Below are 20,081 nucleotides of genomic sequence, written 5' to 3' on the forward strand. Positions count from 1 at the left end.
GGATCCCACTACTGCTAGAAGTGATCCAAAGGTGCAAGCCAGGAGTCAGCCCTGAGCACTGGTGGGTGGAGCCCCCAAACCACTCCTACAACAGCAAAAACTAAAGTTTTTGGAAATTTTGCTTTAGAGATTTCAAAGATCAGGGCAAAGTAACTTTGAACATTAATACAACTAAACCATAGCACATATTTGATGACATGGCAATAGCTTTATGGCATCTTTTATATGTACTGGAAGAGATTGCAATCAATTCCTACTAAACTTGTAATTCAGAAAGCAACAGGCCAGAGACAAACCCACGTGTCATTCCTCTTATGACTAAATTTTCTTTGTAACTGCTTTTGCAGGAAAAATGTAAACCTGCTCAATTACCAAGGGATCAAATGTTTGAGTGCTTATTATATACAAAACATAGTATTATACCTTATTTTCCACTTTGGGGGGGTTGAAGAGTTCGGGGTGGGGAGCATACTCAGTGGTACTCAGGGACTATTCCTGGCTCTGTCCTTGTGAGTCACTGCTAATGGTTCTCAGAGGACCATGTGGTACTCAGAATTGAACTAGGGTTGACCACATACATGGCACATGCCTTAACCATGGTATTTCCTCAGTCCTAGTTTTTTTCATATTTTAACCCTATCCATAACACCATTTTAAATAGTATTTTCACAATGCTAATGTGGAATTTGTGTCTTTTAAGGAATTATGAATTCCAAAAGAATGCTTATCATAAGAAGCAGAATTAATATCCGCCTAATTGTTTAAAGCAATGGAATGGAAACAGTATGCAACAAATCAGCAATAATTAGTAAAAATATCTCTTCCTTCAATTGATAGTATTAGAAAAAAATCATACAATCCTTTTAAAAACAATTAAGCAGAAAGTTATAGGGATTATTTTTTATTGCCATTACTTTAATTTATCATGGTATAAAGAACTGTAGATGTACAAGGTACTATCAAATTTATGAGAACAAAGAAAAAGTTTTACTCAGTGAGCCACATTTAACAAGAGGCTAATAGGAAATAATACACTTAAACCTAATCAGATGTCAAAATTACAAGATTTCTTGGAGCCCTGTTCTGTAGAAGAGAGAGAAGAGAACTAAGACTCATTCTGGACTGGTGATTTAACATCATCATGTGTAAGAAGGGTAACCATGTCTTAAGTTTTCTAGGACAGTCATGATTTATGTCTATAGTCTGGGTGTGATTAATAATGCACACCCACTTTAATTCATAAAATTGTATTGAGCTAGACATGAAATTAGCTCATTAACTTTCTGTGACTATCACACTACTTTTTAGTTACCAGATTTGGTAGCCAGAAAAATGTATAAGGAAGTGTTTGGTAATCTGGAAAGTATTTTAAGGACCATAAATAGGTAGTTTAGAAGAAGGTAATCATTTGGGCAGAATTATCAGCTTGATGGTATAAAAGACGACAGCTATGTTAATCAACCACATTAATTTTGCACTTGTTTGAGTTATTGTTTCATGCCCTCGCTTTACAACGTGCATTATGCCGAAATCAAGTCATAGTCTATGACTACAAGAACTATTGACACATAGACATTTCTTGTGATAAGGATAGGTGATGTATTGCACTTAATTAAAATTTCAATGAACTTGCAGGGTCGAGAAAAATGAAATCCGTTATTTCCTCATTCTATCAGTATTCACTTCCTTTTTCTTACGTTCTTAAAGTTTGCTTCTTTATCATTGCTACTAGGTACTTACATGTCTTGCCATTAATTTTGAAAGATATTAATTTTATTATGTTCATAAGCCACTAGAAGTAATCACAAATGTTAAAGCTTCTCCTTATTAATTTGATTTTATGGGTGCAATTTCTCAAGAAAAAAATTTTCTTATGACTCTGCTCTGGAACCCTCTTTCATTTCAGAAAACTTATCGATCTCTAAAAACCGCTCCATTTTAGCCTTTAAAAAGTTGAAAGCTGTTGGGTAATGTGTATTAATTTGAAACTAAGTAAAATCCAACCAGTGTTAACCAATAGCAAATGAATTCGTAAGAAGCTCAAGGACCCTTTATCAGTAAGAAGAAGAAACTTGTTCTGCCTCAGTCTGAGAGGTTTGAACTTCAGGAGAACTACAGAAACTTGGTCTGCAAACTTCAGCTCACTCTATGGAATCAGTTCGGGGACTGGATATTTGGGATTAGTAGTGGCTACTTCACAGGGTTGTGAAAATAGTAAATGAATCATGTATATGAACGCATGTGGCAGGTGGCCTGCAACTTAATAGGTACTCAGTATCTATTTGTTGAGTAATTGAGCAAGATCTGGGAAGAATTTGAAAATCCATAGGAATATATCCTACAAAATAATGCTCTTTCTTTTATTTTTTTCTATGCCAGCCAAGACCCTTTCCCTTAAAGATTGGTACAAATGACCATGACTAAAAAAGTTCATTTGACTGACAAATAATCATTTTTACAAGTTTTATGTGTCTTTTCAACAATCATTCGAAACATTTTTTTGTACTTCCAAAATTTGAAATTAAAGATTCTGAACCACCTAGATTAGGATTTGAGGTCATCAAAAGACTCAATTTTACTATCTCCATCTACTGGCAGGGAAGAACTTTACCCAACCATCTGGACTGGCATAGAAAAGAGGAGAAAGAACATTTAAAAGGTAAGCAAAAATATATATATATATTTTTTATTTACTCTGCGTTTTTTAACTTTTCTTATCATACACTCTAACATACTGTCACCCAATTCAAGTCATTTTGATGAGCCACTTTATAGAAGCCGATTTGTTGAGGTGATGTCAAATTCTCTTCTGATTGGTCAACATGAACAGTTTTGGCTTACGTTTCTTCCTTTCATCAGTGTCTTTTCTGTCCTTGAATTTCCAAATTTCTCTGCAGACATTTCAATGTTCCAGTACTGCTTCCATATTCCTACTAATGAAACTACAGTTCTTACTGAAATGTTTCCCTTCCCATTTCTGTATGCTTTGGTGTGTTACAGATAAGCTCATCTTCTTATTCATATTATTTTGACGAGGGATACAGAGAGTAGAAATATGTTCCTCAAAGTGTAACTGATAATTCACTCAGGTGTCTCTTAGGCTTGTTCCTCCATTATATTTATAAATATTTTTGTTCGGCATCAAATATGGAATGAAAGTGTCCGGTCAATTAAGGAGCAATAAAATGCAGACATCTCTATAGCATTTTTTCCTCTTGAATTTTGGTATTCTGCTTCCCCATCACAAATCTTTTGCTTAGGGGCTCCTTTCCTGAGAATGAACATTAAGATCCAAGGGTGAGAATTGCTCTAAAATGTTTTGATGATTTGTGCGGCTGTGTGAAAATAGATCTCTTTGAATTTGCCTCATGTATTTAAATTTATCAGTTCTAGCTTCTCTTAGGGCTTATGTCAGACCTTGTCTTTTGTCAAAGTCTTATCTCAACTGGAAAATGAGTATCAGCTGATTGTGAGGGCTTTAGCATTGCTGTACTAACTGCCGTCAATTGAACTAGTGTTTGTACTTCCTCCCCTGCTTGTTTTATCCTGCTTCCCCTCACCTGAGGGCCTGTGTTTCCACCTCTTTGCCCATTTTGAAGGGCGTCGTTTTGTTCTGTAGTTTTCAGAAGAGGGATGGATGTGTTTGTAGGGAATGTAGGTACAGAGTTCTCAACATCAAAATTGGATTTCACAGGCAAGAAATTTCAGTGAGATGTCCTGTTCAGACAGGTCTGTTCACTTGCTGGGAGGTCACAAATGCAGCTGGTCCATTTGCTGGCTCAGGGATTACACTCACATAAACAGTGCAAATACCATAAAGACAGATCCTCAAATCTTGTGGCATCTGACATTGTCCAACCTGACAGATATATCCTCAAGGTTTCACTGAGATCAGAAGATAGGGAAGTGGGTATTTTTTAATAATGTTGAAGGAACTACTGATAATGAGGTGTTAGAGAATAATCTCTCCTCACAGATAAGGTGTGACAGACTTCACAAAGTATGAATGAGTCCCTATTTTGAAAAACAGCATCTATCGGCTTGAATCGGTTCCATCCTCTGTTTCAGTTCTTCTTGCTAAAACTTTCGCCTGAGAGAATTTAGGTTAATTTTGAAAACGCCTGTCATAAATGTAGCTGTGCAGAAGGATTCTGCTAATAAATCTGTATTTGAGAATAGAATCTTCTAGAATTAAGAGCACTCGACATCTTTATGCTATGTTTACTTTTTAATAGAGTAACTAGCTGATGCAATAATTTAATCAGGGGTGAAATAAAATGTTTTTGAGAGAGGAAAATATTAAAAGTTGTTTTGAGAAATAAAATCTTAGTTGCCAATCTCCTCATCAAAAGTTTGTGCTTTATCACTAGTTTATAGCTTTCATTCACTTTAAAAGCTTCCCATTTTTAAAAGTTAATTCTTCTTTAAATGACTAAAGTTTTACCAGAATTTTCAGGGCCTAGTGGGATGGAAAGATAATATTTTCTAGCAGAGCAGAATGGTTAGAATATTCATCAATGTTTGTTTCAATTTAGTATGAGGAACAATCATAACCCAAAACTTGCTCTTCATTAATTCCTAATGTCATTATCAGAAATACTGTGAAAAACAAAGATCACATTAAAAATACTTACAAGTTTCAAATATTGCTTATAGTAGTGACAGCATGTTTTCACTTATTGATAGCATTTTACAGCATTTAAAATAAGAGGAAAATATTTATGTTGAAATAACTTATTATTTTTCATATGTGTGTAATTTACAGATCCTTGTATGTTCATTGCATTTAAATTATATGCATTCATCTTTGAACATAAAATGCTGAATAGCAACAAAAGGTGATAAAGACTAAATTTTCAGCATTAAAATTGTTGAGTATATCAAGATTTAAATATATTTCTATTGTGTGGTAGGAATCATATAACTTAGACTTTAAAATATTTTAAAAACTCACAAAAGACAAATGAATAGTTTGTCTCCTGTGAAGTAATAAATTTTCATTGTTTATTTTTTCATTATTATTTTTCATTGATGAATTTTAAATGACTCATTAAAATGTTAGTACTGTTGGTATACATTGCATGCTCACAAAGAATATTTCTCATTTAAAGTTGCTAGTAGGGGCTGGAGTGATACAGGACGTACAGCATTCGCCTTGCACGTGACTGACATGGGTTCAATACTCAGAATCCCATTTAGTCCCCTGAGCACTGCCAGTAGTAATTCCTGAGTACAAAGCCAGGAGTAACCCCTGTGAATCTCCTGGTGTGACTCAAAATGCAAAAAAAAAATTAAAAAATTAAAAATTAAGTTGCTAGTAAATTCAATATAAGTTTTACAAATAATATGTCATGTACAGACTAATTTACTCATATGCCTGAAATGCCCATATATGGAATTTGTTTACAGATGTGGGCTGAACTTGGTTTTAGCTCCATTTTTTCTCTGCTGACATATTTCTACCCACTTTTTCTTAGCTTTTGGTTTTATTTTTAATCACACTGGATTTCATTATGAGAGCTTAATACTATGGTACTTTTGCACTTTATTTCTATGTTCAAATGGTCTACTCTCAATGCTGAGAGGGACATGAGTTATTATATTTGCTCTGATTGGCCCATTCAAACACTGCATGCACTGAGCAAAATGAACATCACTGTTGGTCTGAGCAATCTAGACTTGTTTATTTATTGGTGCTTCAGAATAGTGATGGAAGAGGCTAACAAGATGTTTATTCTTTTGACTTTCTTTCATTTCATTTGGAAGATATGCTACAAATTTTTTGGAAACAGAACTTCTCAATCCTTATCAATGTTAATAGATAGAAAACCAATAGTTGAGTTCTTGAACATTATAGTAGGTGCAAAATAATTCTGTCTTTTACTAAAGCTGGTGTCAACTCTAGAAAATAATAGCCTTTTCCTCAAAAAAGATTGAAATCACTACTTAAAAACCTTTGTTTCCTGATGAACCAATTTGAACTTTGTTAAATCATAATTGACTAATTTGGTGTTATCGTAATAAAGCAATCTCCTTTTCTTTAGCATAAGTAAATCTTAATACCGAGTAATATTTTTTTCTCACTGTATTTGAAGTACAATGTGATAAATAAGATTTCTCTTTTAATACACACCTATTTGTAATTATTGAGGCTTTAAATTTATAAAGTATTATTTAATGGAAACTTCAAAAACAACCTTGATTGTCTATAGCTTATACAAAAAAAAAGAAGGTTATATTAAGTGTTTTCCCTAAAATAGCAGTTTGCTGTAAGCTTATTCATTTTGCCGGTTTAAGACAAAGTAATTATTATTGATGGTACTCATAGCATATGGTAAAGTTATAGAATTTCTTTTTAGACAAGCAAGCATATTTGGAAAATCTAAATAATAAGTACTCGAAAATCTAAAACTTTAGCTGAACTGTATATGTAGATTGTATTAAAAGAACTAAGAAAGCTATCAAATATGAACTAGGAGGCTTTAGTTGGGGAGATTATGACCAATACCCATATTATTGTTGTGATAATTAATAACTTTCAGTTATTCTTATACATGCATGTATAGTATCTGGGAATAGAAATGAAAGACAAAATTCTAAATACTATGTGAAAGTATCTGCCAAGTTCTGAATATCATTTTTCTATTATCAACATGTATTAGGTTGTATTATGGGCCCAACATTAAGTGACATGTTTGTAGAAATTTCAGTAGAAATAGTTTTGTCTTATAGAAATTTATTATGTGGTTGAAAAGACAGTTTAAGGCTCATTGTGTTTAAAGTATACTTCCCAGCTGAAATATATAATAAAAATCAAAGATGGCATTCAAAAAAGAGTTAGAATCTGAAGTGGTCTTGACAAGTGAATATTATTTTACCAGTATATCTAGTTTGGGAATGATGATAAATTGCAATTCTAAAGTTGTAAAATTAAGTTGACCAGACTTTATTTCTGAGGTCACAATTTCCTGGAACAATACATGAACCAAAATAGGCTTTCAGTATGTGATTTTTTTTCACTATTTATTCCCATAAGAAATAAAATTATAGCTGTTTAAGAAATTTAAAACATAAATTGGGCATATTTTAAATAATTGTGGTTTATTTGTTAGAGCAATATCAATTTCCAATTTGTACAATCTGATGTAGACAATACTATGTTGTCTTCTTATTGTTATTGTTTTAAAGATTTGGAAAATTGTAAATGGAGTGGATGGTAGGACAAAAATTTTAGCTCAAGTTTCTGTTCTAGGGTATTTTTTTGTAGGAAAGTACAAAGGTCAAAAGTTTATGAAAAGGTGTTTTTGTTCTGTTCAGTATAAATTTTGGAATTTTTATGATTTTTTTATACAGGGAGATATGGAGCCAGTAGGCAGTGTCAGGAAAATAAATAAATAAATCTAATGTGTTGTTAAATCATATGATTATAGTTTTGTAATTGTCACTGTCACTGTCATCCTGTTGCTCATCAATTTGCTCGAGCAGGCACAAGTAACTTATCCATTGTGAGACTTGTTACCGTTTTTGGCATATTGAGAATGCCACGGGTAGCTTGCCAGGCTCTTCCTTGTGGGTGAGATACTCTCGGTAGCTTGCCAGGCTCTCTGAGTGAGGTGGTGGAATCGAACCCAGGTTGGCCTCGTGTAAGGCCCTACCAGCTATGCTATCTCTACAGCCCTTTTTTATTTTTGTAATTACTAAAAGTAAATTTTTTGTTTGAGTTCACAAATACAGATGTGAAATAGTGATTTAAACAAATTAGATGACAACAGATTATGACAGGAAAATCAAAGAGGGAGTAGATAAAAAATCACACCAGTGAGTATGTGTTTAGCACAGTGGGTAGGGTGTTTGCCTTGCATGAGGCCAACCGGTGTTCAATTCCTCCGTGCTTCTTGGAGAGTCCGGCAAGCTACTTAAAGTATCTTGCCCACACAGCAGAGCGTGGCAAGCTACCTTTGGCTTATTTGAAATTCCCCAAAAAGTAACAAGATGTCTCACAATTGAGATGTTACTGGTGCCCATTCGAGTAAATTGATGAGCAACAGGATGACAGTGATACAGTGATTGCATAAGTAAGTTTTAAAAATGAAAATTTAAGTTAATATGTATTTAGAAGTATGAGGATCTGGGAGATAGTATAGTGGGTAGAGCGATTTCCTTGCATGCCAAAGAACTATGTTCAATCTTTGGAACTCTTTATTATCCCCTGAATCCTCCAGAAGTCAGTGATCCCTGAGTGCAGAGACAGGAGTATGCCTTTAGCACAGCCATTTGTGACCCCCAAATCAAGACAAAAGAAAAAAATTACATAAAAATTTAGAGGTAAACCTATAAGAAATCTCAATGAGGGCATCTAAAATTCTAGAGTTTCTGAACTCTGAAAGTTAACCAAGACTGGAGAGACATTTACTTCATTTTTTTACACATCAGTTACTTTCTTCTTTTCAACTAAAACTATTAGCATAAAGAAGGGTATGGGTGATTTTCTTTATTAGCTACATGTTATCCAGAAACCTGTTTTTCTGTGTTGTAGATATTAGAAATATTTTATTTTCAAGTATTATAGAGTTGTTTTATATGATCATCTTATTTCTGCCCTTTTCCATCAAAAAATATATCTTTAATGAGACTGTCATACATAGCAGTGATTTTGAACATATTGATTTTATACTGAATTTACTGAATATGCAGAATGTAATTGAATTCTATGTGTATGTGTGCAAATAACAATTTTGTAGTATTTTTTCATTAATCTTCTTTTCTGTTTCTGTTCTCTTTACTGTGAATGATTTTCCTGAAAGGGGGCTGGGAAAATAATATAAGATAGTCTATAATTATGAATTTTAAAATTAGTGTTTAGATTTTTTTCATGCTGGACTCTAACTAAGAATAAAATTTATCTTGTTAAGTCTCTATTGCAAGGAGCATATTATAAATATTTTAGTAATGTGACTGCAAATATTTGTTTTATTCCATTGGTACTTTCTTTCTCTGTTTGTTTTTGTTTGGGGGGGTCACACCCGGTAGTGTTTGTTCTGTGCTCTGGGGTCATTCCCAGCAGTGCTTAGTGGACCATGTAATGCCAGACCTTCTGCCTACAGAGCATTCATTCAGCCTATTAAGCTATTTCTCTTGCCATTTATTGTTATAGTTCATTGAATATTCATTTCCTTAGACACGAGAAAAGTAACTGTTCAATAAAAGTTTGAAGTGCATGTCTTTGTTTTTTTCCTAAAGTACTAGCAAAGTTACATGTTTAGAAAGATAATTTTTCAACAACAGAACCATAAATGCAGAATGTTAATTTGACAGAATTTAGTTTGTTGCTTTTCTTTTTTTCTTTCTGATTATAGGCCTCGATGTATGAGATTTACATAAAACATTGACAGTCATTTGCAAATCATGTGTGTTGGGTGACAAACCTCAGTGAATTTTGAAATGAATTTTTGGGGAGCAATAACTAAGTTAAAAAGAAATTTGCAATTCTTTTACCACAAATAATGCCTATAGTTTTAGTCCTTAAATTACATTTAATTATAGTTGAATGTATTGTTTAAATGGAAAAGAGCTATAAACATAATTTAAAAATGTACATTTTAGGTAGACTTCCAAGCGTGGACCAATCCTCCTCACTTTTGTTTCTACTTTCCTTGGGTATTGGTCTTATATTATGATGTGTTTTTTTTTAAATTCCACAAGTGAGTCTAATAATTATATGTTTATTCCTCTCCTGACTGATTTCACTCTTTGTGATATTTTCCATGTCCATCCATTTATAAGCAAATTTCATAACTTCATTTTTCCTAACAGCTGCATTGGTATTCCATTGTGCAGTTTTACGACAGTTTCTTAACCAGTCATCTGTTCTTGGGCACTTGACTTGTTTCCAGGTTCTCTCTATTGTGAATAGTGCTGCAGTGAACATACAAGTGCAGATGTCAATTCTAGCACTGTTGTCCCATTGTTCATCAATTTGCTCGAGTGGGCATGAGAAATGTCTCCATTGTGAGACTTCTTGTTACTGTTTTTGGCATATTGAATACAGCACGGGTGGCTTGCCAGGCTCTGCCATGCGAGCAGGATACTCTTGGTAGCTTGCTGGGCTCTCCGAGAGGGACGGAGGAATCGTAACTGGGTCTGCCACATGCAAGGCAAACGCCCTTTGCCCTTCGCGCTATGCTATTGCTCCAGTCCATAAAGCCATAGAAATCTATGTCAATTCTACTGTGCCTTTTTGCACATGTGAGGTATATTCCCAGCAGGGTATTGCTGGGTCAAATGGAAGCTCAATTTCTAGCTTCTTGAGGAATGCCGATATTGTTTTTCAAAAAGGCTGAACCAGTTGGCATTCCCCCAACAAAGAACAGTCCCCTTTTCCCCATATTAATGCCTGCATCGATTGCTCTTGTTCTTTTTGATGTGGGCTTATCTCTGTGGTGTGAGATGATATCTCATTGTTGTTTTGATTTGCATCTCCCTGATGATCAGCAATGTAGAGCATCTTTTCATGTATCTTTTGGCAATTTGTATTTCTTATTTGAGAAAGTTTCTGGAGCCTACCGCAAATGCTGGGGGAGAAGGCAGTTGGGATAGAGAAGGGACCACCATGACAAAGATAGTTGGAAATGATCACTCTGGGTAAGAACTGCATGCTGAAAACAGGTAAAGGAGCAAACATGATACCCTCTCAGTACCTATATAAACACCTCTGAAATACGTAGGTAACTGGCAGAAAATTGAGAGCTTAGGCAATTTTTTTCAATTAAATAATTCAAGAAAATTATTAATTCACTTTCAATTGTTAACTGTCATTTAGTTAATATACAGGTGATATCCTCTAACTTGCTAGATTTTTGTGTGTTTTCAGGAGTTATAATGGTTGCAAATTATGCACAGACATTAATGATTCCAAATATGTTAACATAACCAACTGCTGTATCCGATATTAGCATTCAGTAAGACAAAACTTCTTTTCTGTAGGTAACTAATTGTTGAGGACTGATTTAGGCACTGAAAAGAATGGCAGATTTGACTTTTTTTTTATTTCACCTAAAAATCCTATGCCACTTAAAGCATATTTGCTAATGTAGTAATACACTGCATATTCTGAAAGGAAATGATATTCATTTTACCTTATCTTTGTAATTATATGTTTGAAATAATGCTAAACTCATCCTTGAAATAGCAAAATGATGCAAATAAAAAAAACTGCTTTAAAAGTTGTAACTACAGCTTGCAAGATTCATTTTAGGTATTTCAGCATGAAATAGGTTACTCTTTAACCTTTATAATCCAACTAATCCATGCTCCTGGTAATTAGTATACATTTCTTAGAGTCATATTGTTTCCTTGTGTTTGGGGATCATACTAGGGGTGGCGAGGGGCTGTTATTGCACTAATTGCTTAGGGCTGTTCCGGGTGGTATTCATGTGTTCATGTGATATTAGGGATTGATCCCAGAGTTCTAGTATGTAAAATCTGGACTCTGGCCCTTCAGCACTCTCCCCAGCCTGAAATCACACACATACACACACACACACATACACACACACATATTTGCTTTTTGGGTCACACCCAGAGATGCTTAGGGGTTACTCCTGGCTCTGCACTCAGGAATTATTCCTGGTAGTGTTCGGGCACCATATGGGGTGCTGGGAATCGAACCCGGGTTGACTTCGTGCAAGGCAAACGCCCTACCCACTGTACTATTGCTCCAGCCCCTGGAACCATATTTTTAATGTTCATTCTACCCATGCAAGAGATTTTCTTTTGACTAACACAATAAATGAACAGCAAAAAGATATGTATTATAATTTAAACATCTCTATATGCAATAAAAGATATACACATTTTCTAGTATGTGTAAGAAATCACCATGAGCTCAGTATTTTTAAACTCCCCTTCATTTCTCTTAGTTCTGTAGATCAGAGGTCCAGGTACTGTGAAGGAGATTTTGCTCAGAATTTTCCAAGGCTAAAATCAAGATGTTAGCCATGTTCATTTCCTCTCTGTTAAGAGTTTGCATCTCAGCAAAATCAAATCCTTGATGGTTTTAGGACTGAAGTTGAGATTTCCTTGCATGCTGTCCTTTGAGGATGCTCTCTTTCTGGAAACTTCTTCTGCCCCACGGCACCTCACTTCCTCCATTTTCAAAGTCAACAGCAACAAAAAAAATTCTCTGCTCTTTGACTTCTCCTGAGTCTCTGAAATGTGCGTTTGTATTAGGACTCAGCTCATTGGCATAGCCCACACAGAGAATCAACCTGAGTTGAACGGTTAGCTAATGTCATCATAGAAGAAGGTCATCATCATCATCATTATCATCATCATCATTTTCTCGGACCCCACTCCTTCAAGGCCGGGGGATTGTAGAAGTGGGAGGGACACTGGGTGGCACCACCGCCAGAACTAAGATCATACTGAAATCAGGTTGAGAACATACAGAGTTGCTACCTTAATATCTTCTTACAGTGCTAATTATTCTCTCAGAAATAAAATCAAACCATTATTTTGGTATTTTCTTTCCTTTTGCAGAATCTGTTGTCCCCGAGCCTAGCTGTCTTCTCTGGGGCACCTCAGAGGGGGTGGGTTAAGGACATCTTATAGCCTAGTTCTCCGTCTGGGAGAACTTGGCAAGCTACTGAGAGTTTCCTGCCCACATGGGAGAGCCTGGCAAACTCCCCGTGGTGTATTCATATGCCAAAACCAGTAACAATGATGTGTCTCATTCCCCTGACCCCGAAAGAACCTCCAATGCAGCACCATTGGGAAGGATGAGTAAAGAGAGACTGCTAAAATCTCAGGGCTAGGACAAATGGAGATGGTACTGAGACCACTCGAGAAAATCGAAGATTAATGGGATGATGATGATGATGATGATGATGATGATGATGATGATGATGATGGTGATGATTTCTTTCCTTTCAAGGTCATTTAAGATTTGACATCATTTGGCTTGTTTGGGTGATTTTTTTCAGATGCAATAGGCACAAAGATCAGTTCTGATTTGATAGCATTAGGAGTGAGGGATAAATGGAGGAGAAAGACATGATGTGTGTTGAGATACTCTCATTTATTTCAGTGGTTTGGTAGGAAAGCTGGTTACTTCCTCTTGTATGAATCTGCTTGTGCATTTTTTGTCCATTCGTTCCTTATTCATTTGCATCTTGGTAATTGCCATATTTTGCAGAACTAAACCAAGACAAGTGACTTAATAATTGACCGCGACACTTTATTTTTGGTGGTAGGATGTGTCTCCCACGCAGGCCACTCCAGGTGGTTCTCAGGCTTGTGATTCAATGCAAGGACCTGAGCATGTGGATGGGTCTCGGAGGCTGGACTGTGGGGGATTATTGGGCCCGCCCCTGCAGTGCTCAGAACCTCCAGGGATGCACTCAGCAGTGCTGATGGAGCATTCCAGGCTACACGCAGTGTTACTTCAGGGACCATGTGGAGTCAGGATTGAACTGGGGACAGCAGCTTGCAATACTTGTAGCTTAGCAATAAGTTCTAACTTTATAATCAGAAATACACTTATCCAATGTTTCTTTTATTTCAGTATCTCATCTTTAACTAATTGAAGCTGTGCATTTAATATAATCCTGATATATATTTAGTAATCCTCAAGAATTGGTAGTTTAACTTTTCAGCAGTTAGATGTAAAAAGACTAATTTACTATATTCTTTCAGGTATAAATACATACAGGTTATTTATTAAAGTAGTCTCTTTTCTGGATAGGGTGATATTATTTTATAATGTATAAGGTGGGGAAAAATGGTAAATGATTAAAAAGGCTTTTTTTATACCTATAATTTTTGAATTGTTTGTTCTAAATATCTGTCTATACTTATGTTTTTGCTTTAGGAGTACAAAATCCTCAGCATGAAAGAATTATCACTGTGTCTACTAATGGAAGTATTCACAGTCCACGGTTTCCTCATACTTATCCAAGAAATATGGTCCTGGTATGGAGATTGGTAGCAGTAGAAGAAAATGTATGGATTCAACTTACATTTGATGAAAGATTTGGGCTTGAAGACCCAGAAGATGACATATGCAAGTAGGTTATTATACTTGAAATTCCAACAGTACTGTAACAACTGCTGTAGTCTATCAAGCTGTTCTATTTTATAATGTGAATTTTATGGCATCTTTTGTAATGTTTTCCTTGTATGAAAAATTTGGACTTTTATTGAAGGTATGCCATATTTAAAGTCTTAACTAAAATGTAGAAAATATGAAAATATGTGTGTATGCACAGCCATAAATATCCATTAATTTTTTTGCTTCTGAAAATAGTTTGAAGTAAATTATGATAAAAGCACATAGAATAAATTGATCAAAATATGACTAGAAAATAAAAAGCCAAACAATGAATGTACTTGTATTAGAAATCCAAAATTCTTCTATTTACCAAATATTTTACAGTTGAATATTTGAAAGCTAAATCAATAGACTGAACAATAAACTACTAAAAATTCAATACTTGTATGTTCATATTATGCATAGATTCCACTGTCCCTATACACATATTGAACATGCATACTCACTCAAGTTTAAAAGGTTTGAATAGTTCCTCATGTGGGAAAAATGCTGTTCTGAAAACAGAATTAGAAATTTAGGCTAACATTATGGTTTGCCAGGTAGAAATTTATCATAATTCTCCTGGAAGCATTTTCATGAACTAGAGTCAGCTGGAGTATTTCACCCACGCAGAAGACCACCTACTGTATGTCATCCAAATATTACTCTTTAAATCCTTTGTGAATACACTTGTCAAGGTTGGGTGGTCTTACTGAAGATTTTTCACTTCAGTGGCATTTGTATATCATGAAAATATTTTACTTGAGCTCTGTGGGGTTATTTTCTCTTTGATATACAAGTTAAAAGAGAAATTTCATTTTACGGTATATTATAGATAAATATTTCAATACAGATGAAATAAACTCTGTACTTGCTGTCATCACGATTTGTATCTTGAACATTTATATAACTAGCAGTTTTTCACAGTTCTTTCTATGCTATGCATTCCAGTTATTTTTTTTTCTCCAAGATCTTTCATCTTTGGCTTTGAGAATGAGAAGCTATCCTATCTTTAGAGACAGTGCTATTCAAGCCTTCAATTTATAGATAAGGATAGAGAGATTGTACAAGTAGGTGTCATAAATGTCATTTGAGGTTATTTCTAAAGCCATGTATGCTCACCCCCATGTAGGTACTTTTACACAATACTTCATGTACCTCTTGTAGCCTTCTCATAAATCTGGTTCCATAATTTTGTGAAATACAGGAAAGGGTTTAAGATTCTCCCCTTCTGCCAGAGCAGCAAGTTAGGTAGCATGGGTTCATGAATATTGGTTGAAGTACAGGAGTCTCCTGGCTCAGAGACAAAGGACAGTTATATAACAGTGATGGTGGCCAGCATGCTCTTAGCACATCTTCTGCCTCTCCCTCTAGTTCCAGTTTGTACAAATCAGTGTTAAGAGGTCACATAACACCTTGCATGTGTTATAGGAAAGGAAGCACAACTACTTGGGCCACGTAGGTACTTACATGCAAGCATTCCGAAATTTATCTGGCCTACTTAACACTTTACAGAAAAATAACCATAGCTGTCACTCAGCTCTCTCCCGAAAATCTATTTTCTTTAAGTAAACAAATAGAAAACACCTCCCATTTGAATCCAACCTATTGCTACTGTCCACGCCACCATTGTTCTATCATCCATAATGGGACAATGTCACCATTCTGGAGCAAAGACTGAAATAGTGTCTAGTCGATAATAAAACCTAGACTACCGTCCTGCTTACCGCTCTTCACTTGTGAGAACTTTATCAAGTATTAGACTCAGGAAAAATTTCTACCTCAATAGCTCTGAAATTCCTTTACTTTGAGCCCCCCTTTTCCCATAATTTTCTTATTTCTGCACACAAGGATTTTCTTTTTTTTTGTTTTTTTTGTTTGTTTGTTTTTGGGTCACACCCGGCGATGAACAGGGGTTACTCCTGGCTCTTCACTCAGGAATTACCCCTGGCAGTGCTCAGGGGACCATATGGGATGCTGGGAATCGAACACGGGTAGGCCGCGTGCAAGGCAAATGCCCTACCTGCTGTGCTATCGCTCCAGCCCCAACACACAAGGATTTTCTTATCCTTTATATCCTAGTTATCTCTCTATAGTTTTCCACATGTGTGTTTTACCTTATATACCAGCTGTTTAGAAATGAAATTATTTTTGCCTATTTTGAAATATGCATCAGGTAAATAGTCCTGTGTGTACTAAGAAAAAGTAAGCAATGTGATATTTTAAAAATTAATTTATGATGCTGTAGAGAACATAGAAAAGTTGCTTTCCTTGTTATATAATATTCTGTTGTATAAACAGTCTTGTTGGTTTGTTATACTTTGTTGAATGTTTGGCTTGTTTGCGGTTCTCTGGGTATAGAGTGCAAAATCATTTTCACTGAGGCTGTGTCTAAGCATTGTATTGCTATCTCGAAATCTTTCTATTTTTATCGTTTGTATTATTCTTAACAATGATCACTTTGTATTTTAAATAGTCTACAGCAATTTCTGCAAAACCAAATTCTCCAACCTTTTGATTTCTCACGGATGTAATTTTACTTTATTTTGTTTGGGGCCACACCTAGCAATCTTCAGAGACTACTACTGGCTTACTGCTGGAGACTCACTGATGATGGCGCTGATTTGGGGGCAGGATACCATGTGATTCAAGGGATCAAACCCAGGTCTCTTACATTCGAAGCATGCACTCTCACCCTCTGGGCTCTCTGTCCGGGCCTTATATTTGAATTTTTTAGCATGTAGTATAATATATACAAAATTCACCTCAGGGTTTTTGTTCTTATTGGCATTCTTAAATTTTATATTATTATTTATTATTCATTTCTATTTCCTGGAAAATGTACTCATGTTCTTTTGCTCACGGTTTTTCATGCTGGCATTTTAAGTTGCTTTTCACGTTTTTTATCTATGAGTATTTTTTAGGGGTGTCTGGGGGTGTTCAAGGGCTACTCCTAGCAATGCTTAGGGGGCTGGTATTGAACTGAGGTTGACTGAATGCAGCGTGAGCACCTTCACCTCTAAACTATCTCTACATTTCTACTTTTCACAAGGAAGTTTTTGATCCATCTGGAATTAAATTTTGTGCAAGTGTGAGGTTTTTCATTTAAGTTTCCAATAGTACCCCAATATCATTTAATAATTGTTCTTTGCATTCATGATATGTAAAGCCAGTTAACTGCCAGCTCTTTATATGTGATATGGGCTGTTTCTGAAGTCTCTTCTGTTCCTTTGATCACTTGTGTCTGCTGTGTAGCAGACAATACCTTAATTATTGTAACATTATGAAAAAAACCAGATGGGCAAGTTGCCTTATTTTCTCTCACTTTTGTTATATCCATTCTACTTTTTAATAGACTTTTAAAGATAAGTAGCTTGCCAAGTTTTTTGAAAACTCATTCTATGGTTTTTATTGCAATGGCCTGACTTGATGGCTCACGATGAAGAAAATTGAAAGCCTTGTAATAATGACTCAAAGTATTTTTGTTATATTCATTTCTAATTATAAAATATCAGTACATAGAAATGCAATCAAATTGTTAGTATTGATTTTATACTATGAAAATTTACTAAGGTCTTTCGCTTGTTTTAGTAATTGTCCCAATAATTATTTTGGATTTATGCAAAAAAAAATGGAATCATTTGTGAAGAAGTGTTTTACAATTCTTTTCCATCACTTGCCAAATCTATGTGCTATGTGTATTGTATTAGAGGGTTTCTTTATCTTCTTTCTGACTTTAGAGTTACCTATTTAAAAATGAACTGGGATAACATTAGATTCACAGAAAGTTTTGAAGTTAGCACCAAGATTTTCCATAGACCTCTTTTTAGAATATATGATTTTTGGATTGTAGCTATTCGTCTTAGTTATTTACAATAGAGTTTCTGGGCTAGAGCCTCCCACCTCTCACTATAAAACTTACTGCACTCCCCGTCCACGCCCCAGCACATACAACTAGCAGCGAGGCCCTTCCATTCATATTCTCCTATTTGGGGGGAGAGGCACAGCATGGACCAAGCTCAGCAGTGTTCAGGGACTCTTCCTGACTCTGTGCAATAATGACCCCTTGCACTGCTTAGGGACCATATGTGGTACCAGAGATTCTAAGAGGATTGGCCAGAAGCAGCCACTTGCAAAGCAAGTGACTATACCTTTCTTTGATTCTGTGTTACTGGACCCATCCATACATTGTTTTGTTTTTACAGCATGCTATTTATTAGTTTCTAAACATTTGTGGTGATCTCTGATACCACTGAGATAGTTTCATCCATACTTTGTGCCAGCACCCTACCTGCCAGTAGAGTGCCCACTTCCCTCCACCAGTCTGCTAAAGGTCCCTGCTATCTCCTCCTCTTCACCCCCTCCGCATCTCTCTCTCCACCCCTATACATTCAGTTCTGTGTACCAGCTCTTTATTTCTATTGCCTTTATCAATTTGTATTCTACTCTGTATCTGATGCATGAGAAAATAGTCTCTATATTCCTCTCTCCTTCTGAGTGATTTCATTCAGCATGGTACCCTCTTGTTCCATTTCTATAGAGGCAGCTTACATGATATTATTCATTTTTATAGCTGCGTAAGTATACCACACCTTGATCCCATGTCCCATAGGTGGATACCTGGGTTATGTCATTTCAAATTAATGTTTTTGTTTTTAGAGGGTCAACAACTAGAAGAGACATTGCTGAGTGTTACAGGTGTTCTATCCTCATTTCTTCAAGAAATCTTCATATTTAACCTCCAGAGAGTTTGAACCAGATGCCATTCCTGTCAATAATGGATGTGGGTCCGTTTCTCACCATATCCCAGCTGATAATGATTATTTCCATACTTTCTTTAAAATATCATTATTGCTAGAGCTAGATGATATCTCATTGTGTGTTGATTTGCATTTCCCTGACAAGTGGCAGTGAACACGTTTTCATGTGCTTTCCAGTGCCCATCCACACTCTTAAACCACGTTCCTTCACTGTTAACATTTGTCATCACTCTGACATAACAAATATCTACAATGAAGAAATTGGCATTTGTATAATACCATTAACTGAATTGCAGCTTTATTTTAACCTTTCCACTTGCTGATTTATTTCCTACTTGAAGATCCCTTTGGGATATTGATATCTAAATGCCTTTAGGCATCAGGTGTCCACAGTTTCCTGCAGTCTATAATCTTCTCTCTCTCTCTCTCTCTCTCTCTCTCTCTCTCTCTCTCTCTCTCTCTCTTCTCTCTCTCTCTCTCTCTCTCTCTCTCTCTCTCTCTCTCTCTCTCTCTCTTTAGCTTTTTGGGTCACACCTGGCAATGCATGCAAAGGGGTTACTCATAGCTCTGCTCTCAAAAATCACCCCTGGCTGTGCTCAGGGGATCATATGGAATGCAGGGAATCAAACCCGGGTCAGCTGCATGCAAGGCAAAAGGCAAACACCTTACCCACTGTGCTATTGCTACAGCCCCAACCTTTTCTCTTTTACTTTGTTCTTTGTGACATTGGTAGTTTTGAATAGCATTCAAATAGAGTCCTGAAATTCACTTACATCGAATTTCAAACTGCTCTATCTTTGATTGTGGTAGGAAAGGATTTGCTATTAATATATCAGTAAGGAATAAGATGATGCTGACTATTTTAATTTATTATTTGAAACTGTTCCTCTGACTTTCTAAGAAGTAGTTTTTTTCTCTTGGATAGGGATACATTTTTTTAACATTTGCATTTAAAGAGTTATATTCTTAATATGCTATCAACTATTATCATTACAGAAATGATGTTTTTTTTTGTTCACCTGATACCAACAAGGATTTTTCCTATGTAATTTCAGTGACATTTTAACATAAAAGAAAATTTATATTGATAGGAAAGTTTTACTGTTTGTACTTGATTTCAGTCAGTAATATCCCATGAGTCAAAAATGTCACTTTTTAATTTCTTTTCCCTTACTATGCTTTCAGTTAATAATAAATACTTGAATATATATAAATATTTTTATTTTTAATTCTTT

General features: G+C 35.4%; 1 protein-coding gene across 1 annotated transcript in view; it reads left to right on the top strand.

Annotated features, from left to right (window-relative positions):
* PDGFC (platelet derived growth factor C) overlaps positions 1-20,081 on the top strand; it is a 226,109-nt gene that overhangs the window by 100,527 nt on the left and 105,501 nt on the right. The window contains exon 3 of the mRNA XM_055144566.1: positions 13,868-14,063. Coding sequence (XP_055000541.1) covers positions 13,868-14,063 — 196 coding nt within the window. The remainder of the gene's footprint in view (positions 1-13,867; positions 14,064-20,081) is intronic.

This window comes from Sorex araneus, chromosome 7 (genome assembly GCF_027595985.1).
Source record: "Sorex araneus isolate mSorAra2 chromosome 7, mSorAra2.pri, whole genome shotgun sequence".
In the NCBI taxonomy this organism is placed as follows: domain Eukaryota; kingdom Metazoa; phylum Chordata; class Mammalia; order Eulipotyphla; family Soricidae; genus Sorex; species Sorex araneus.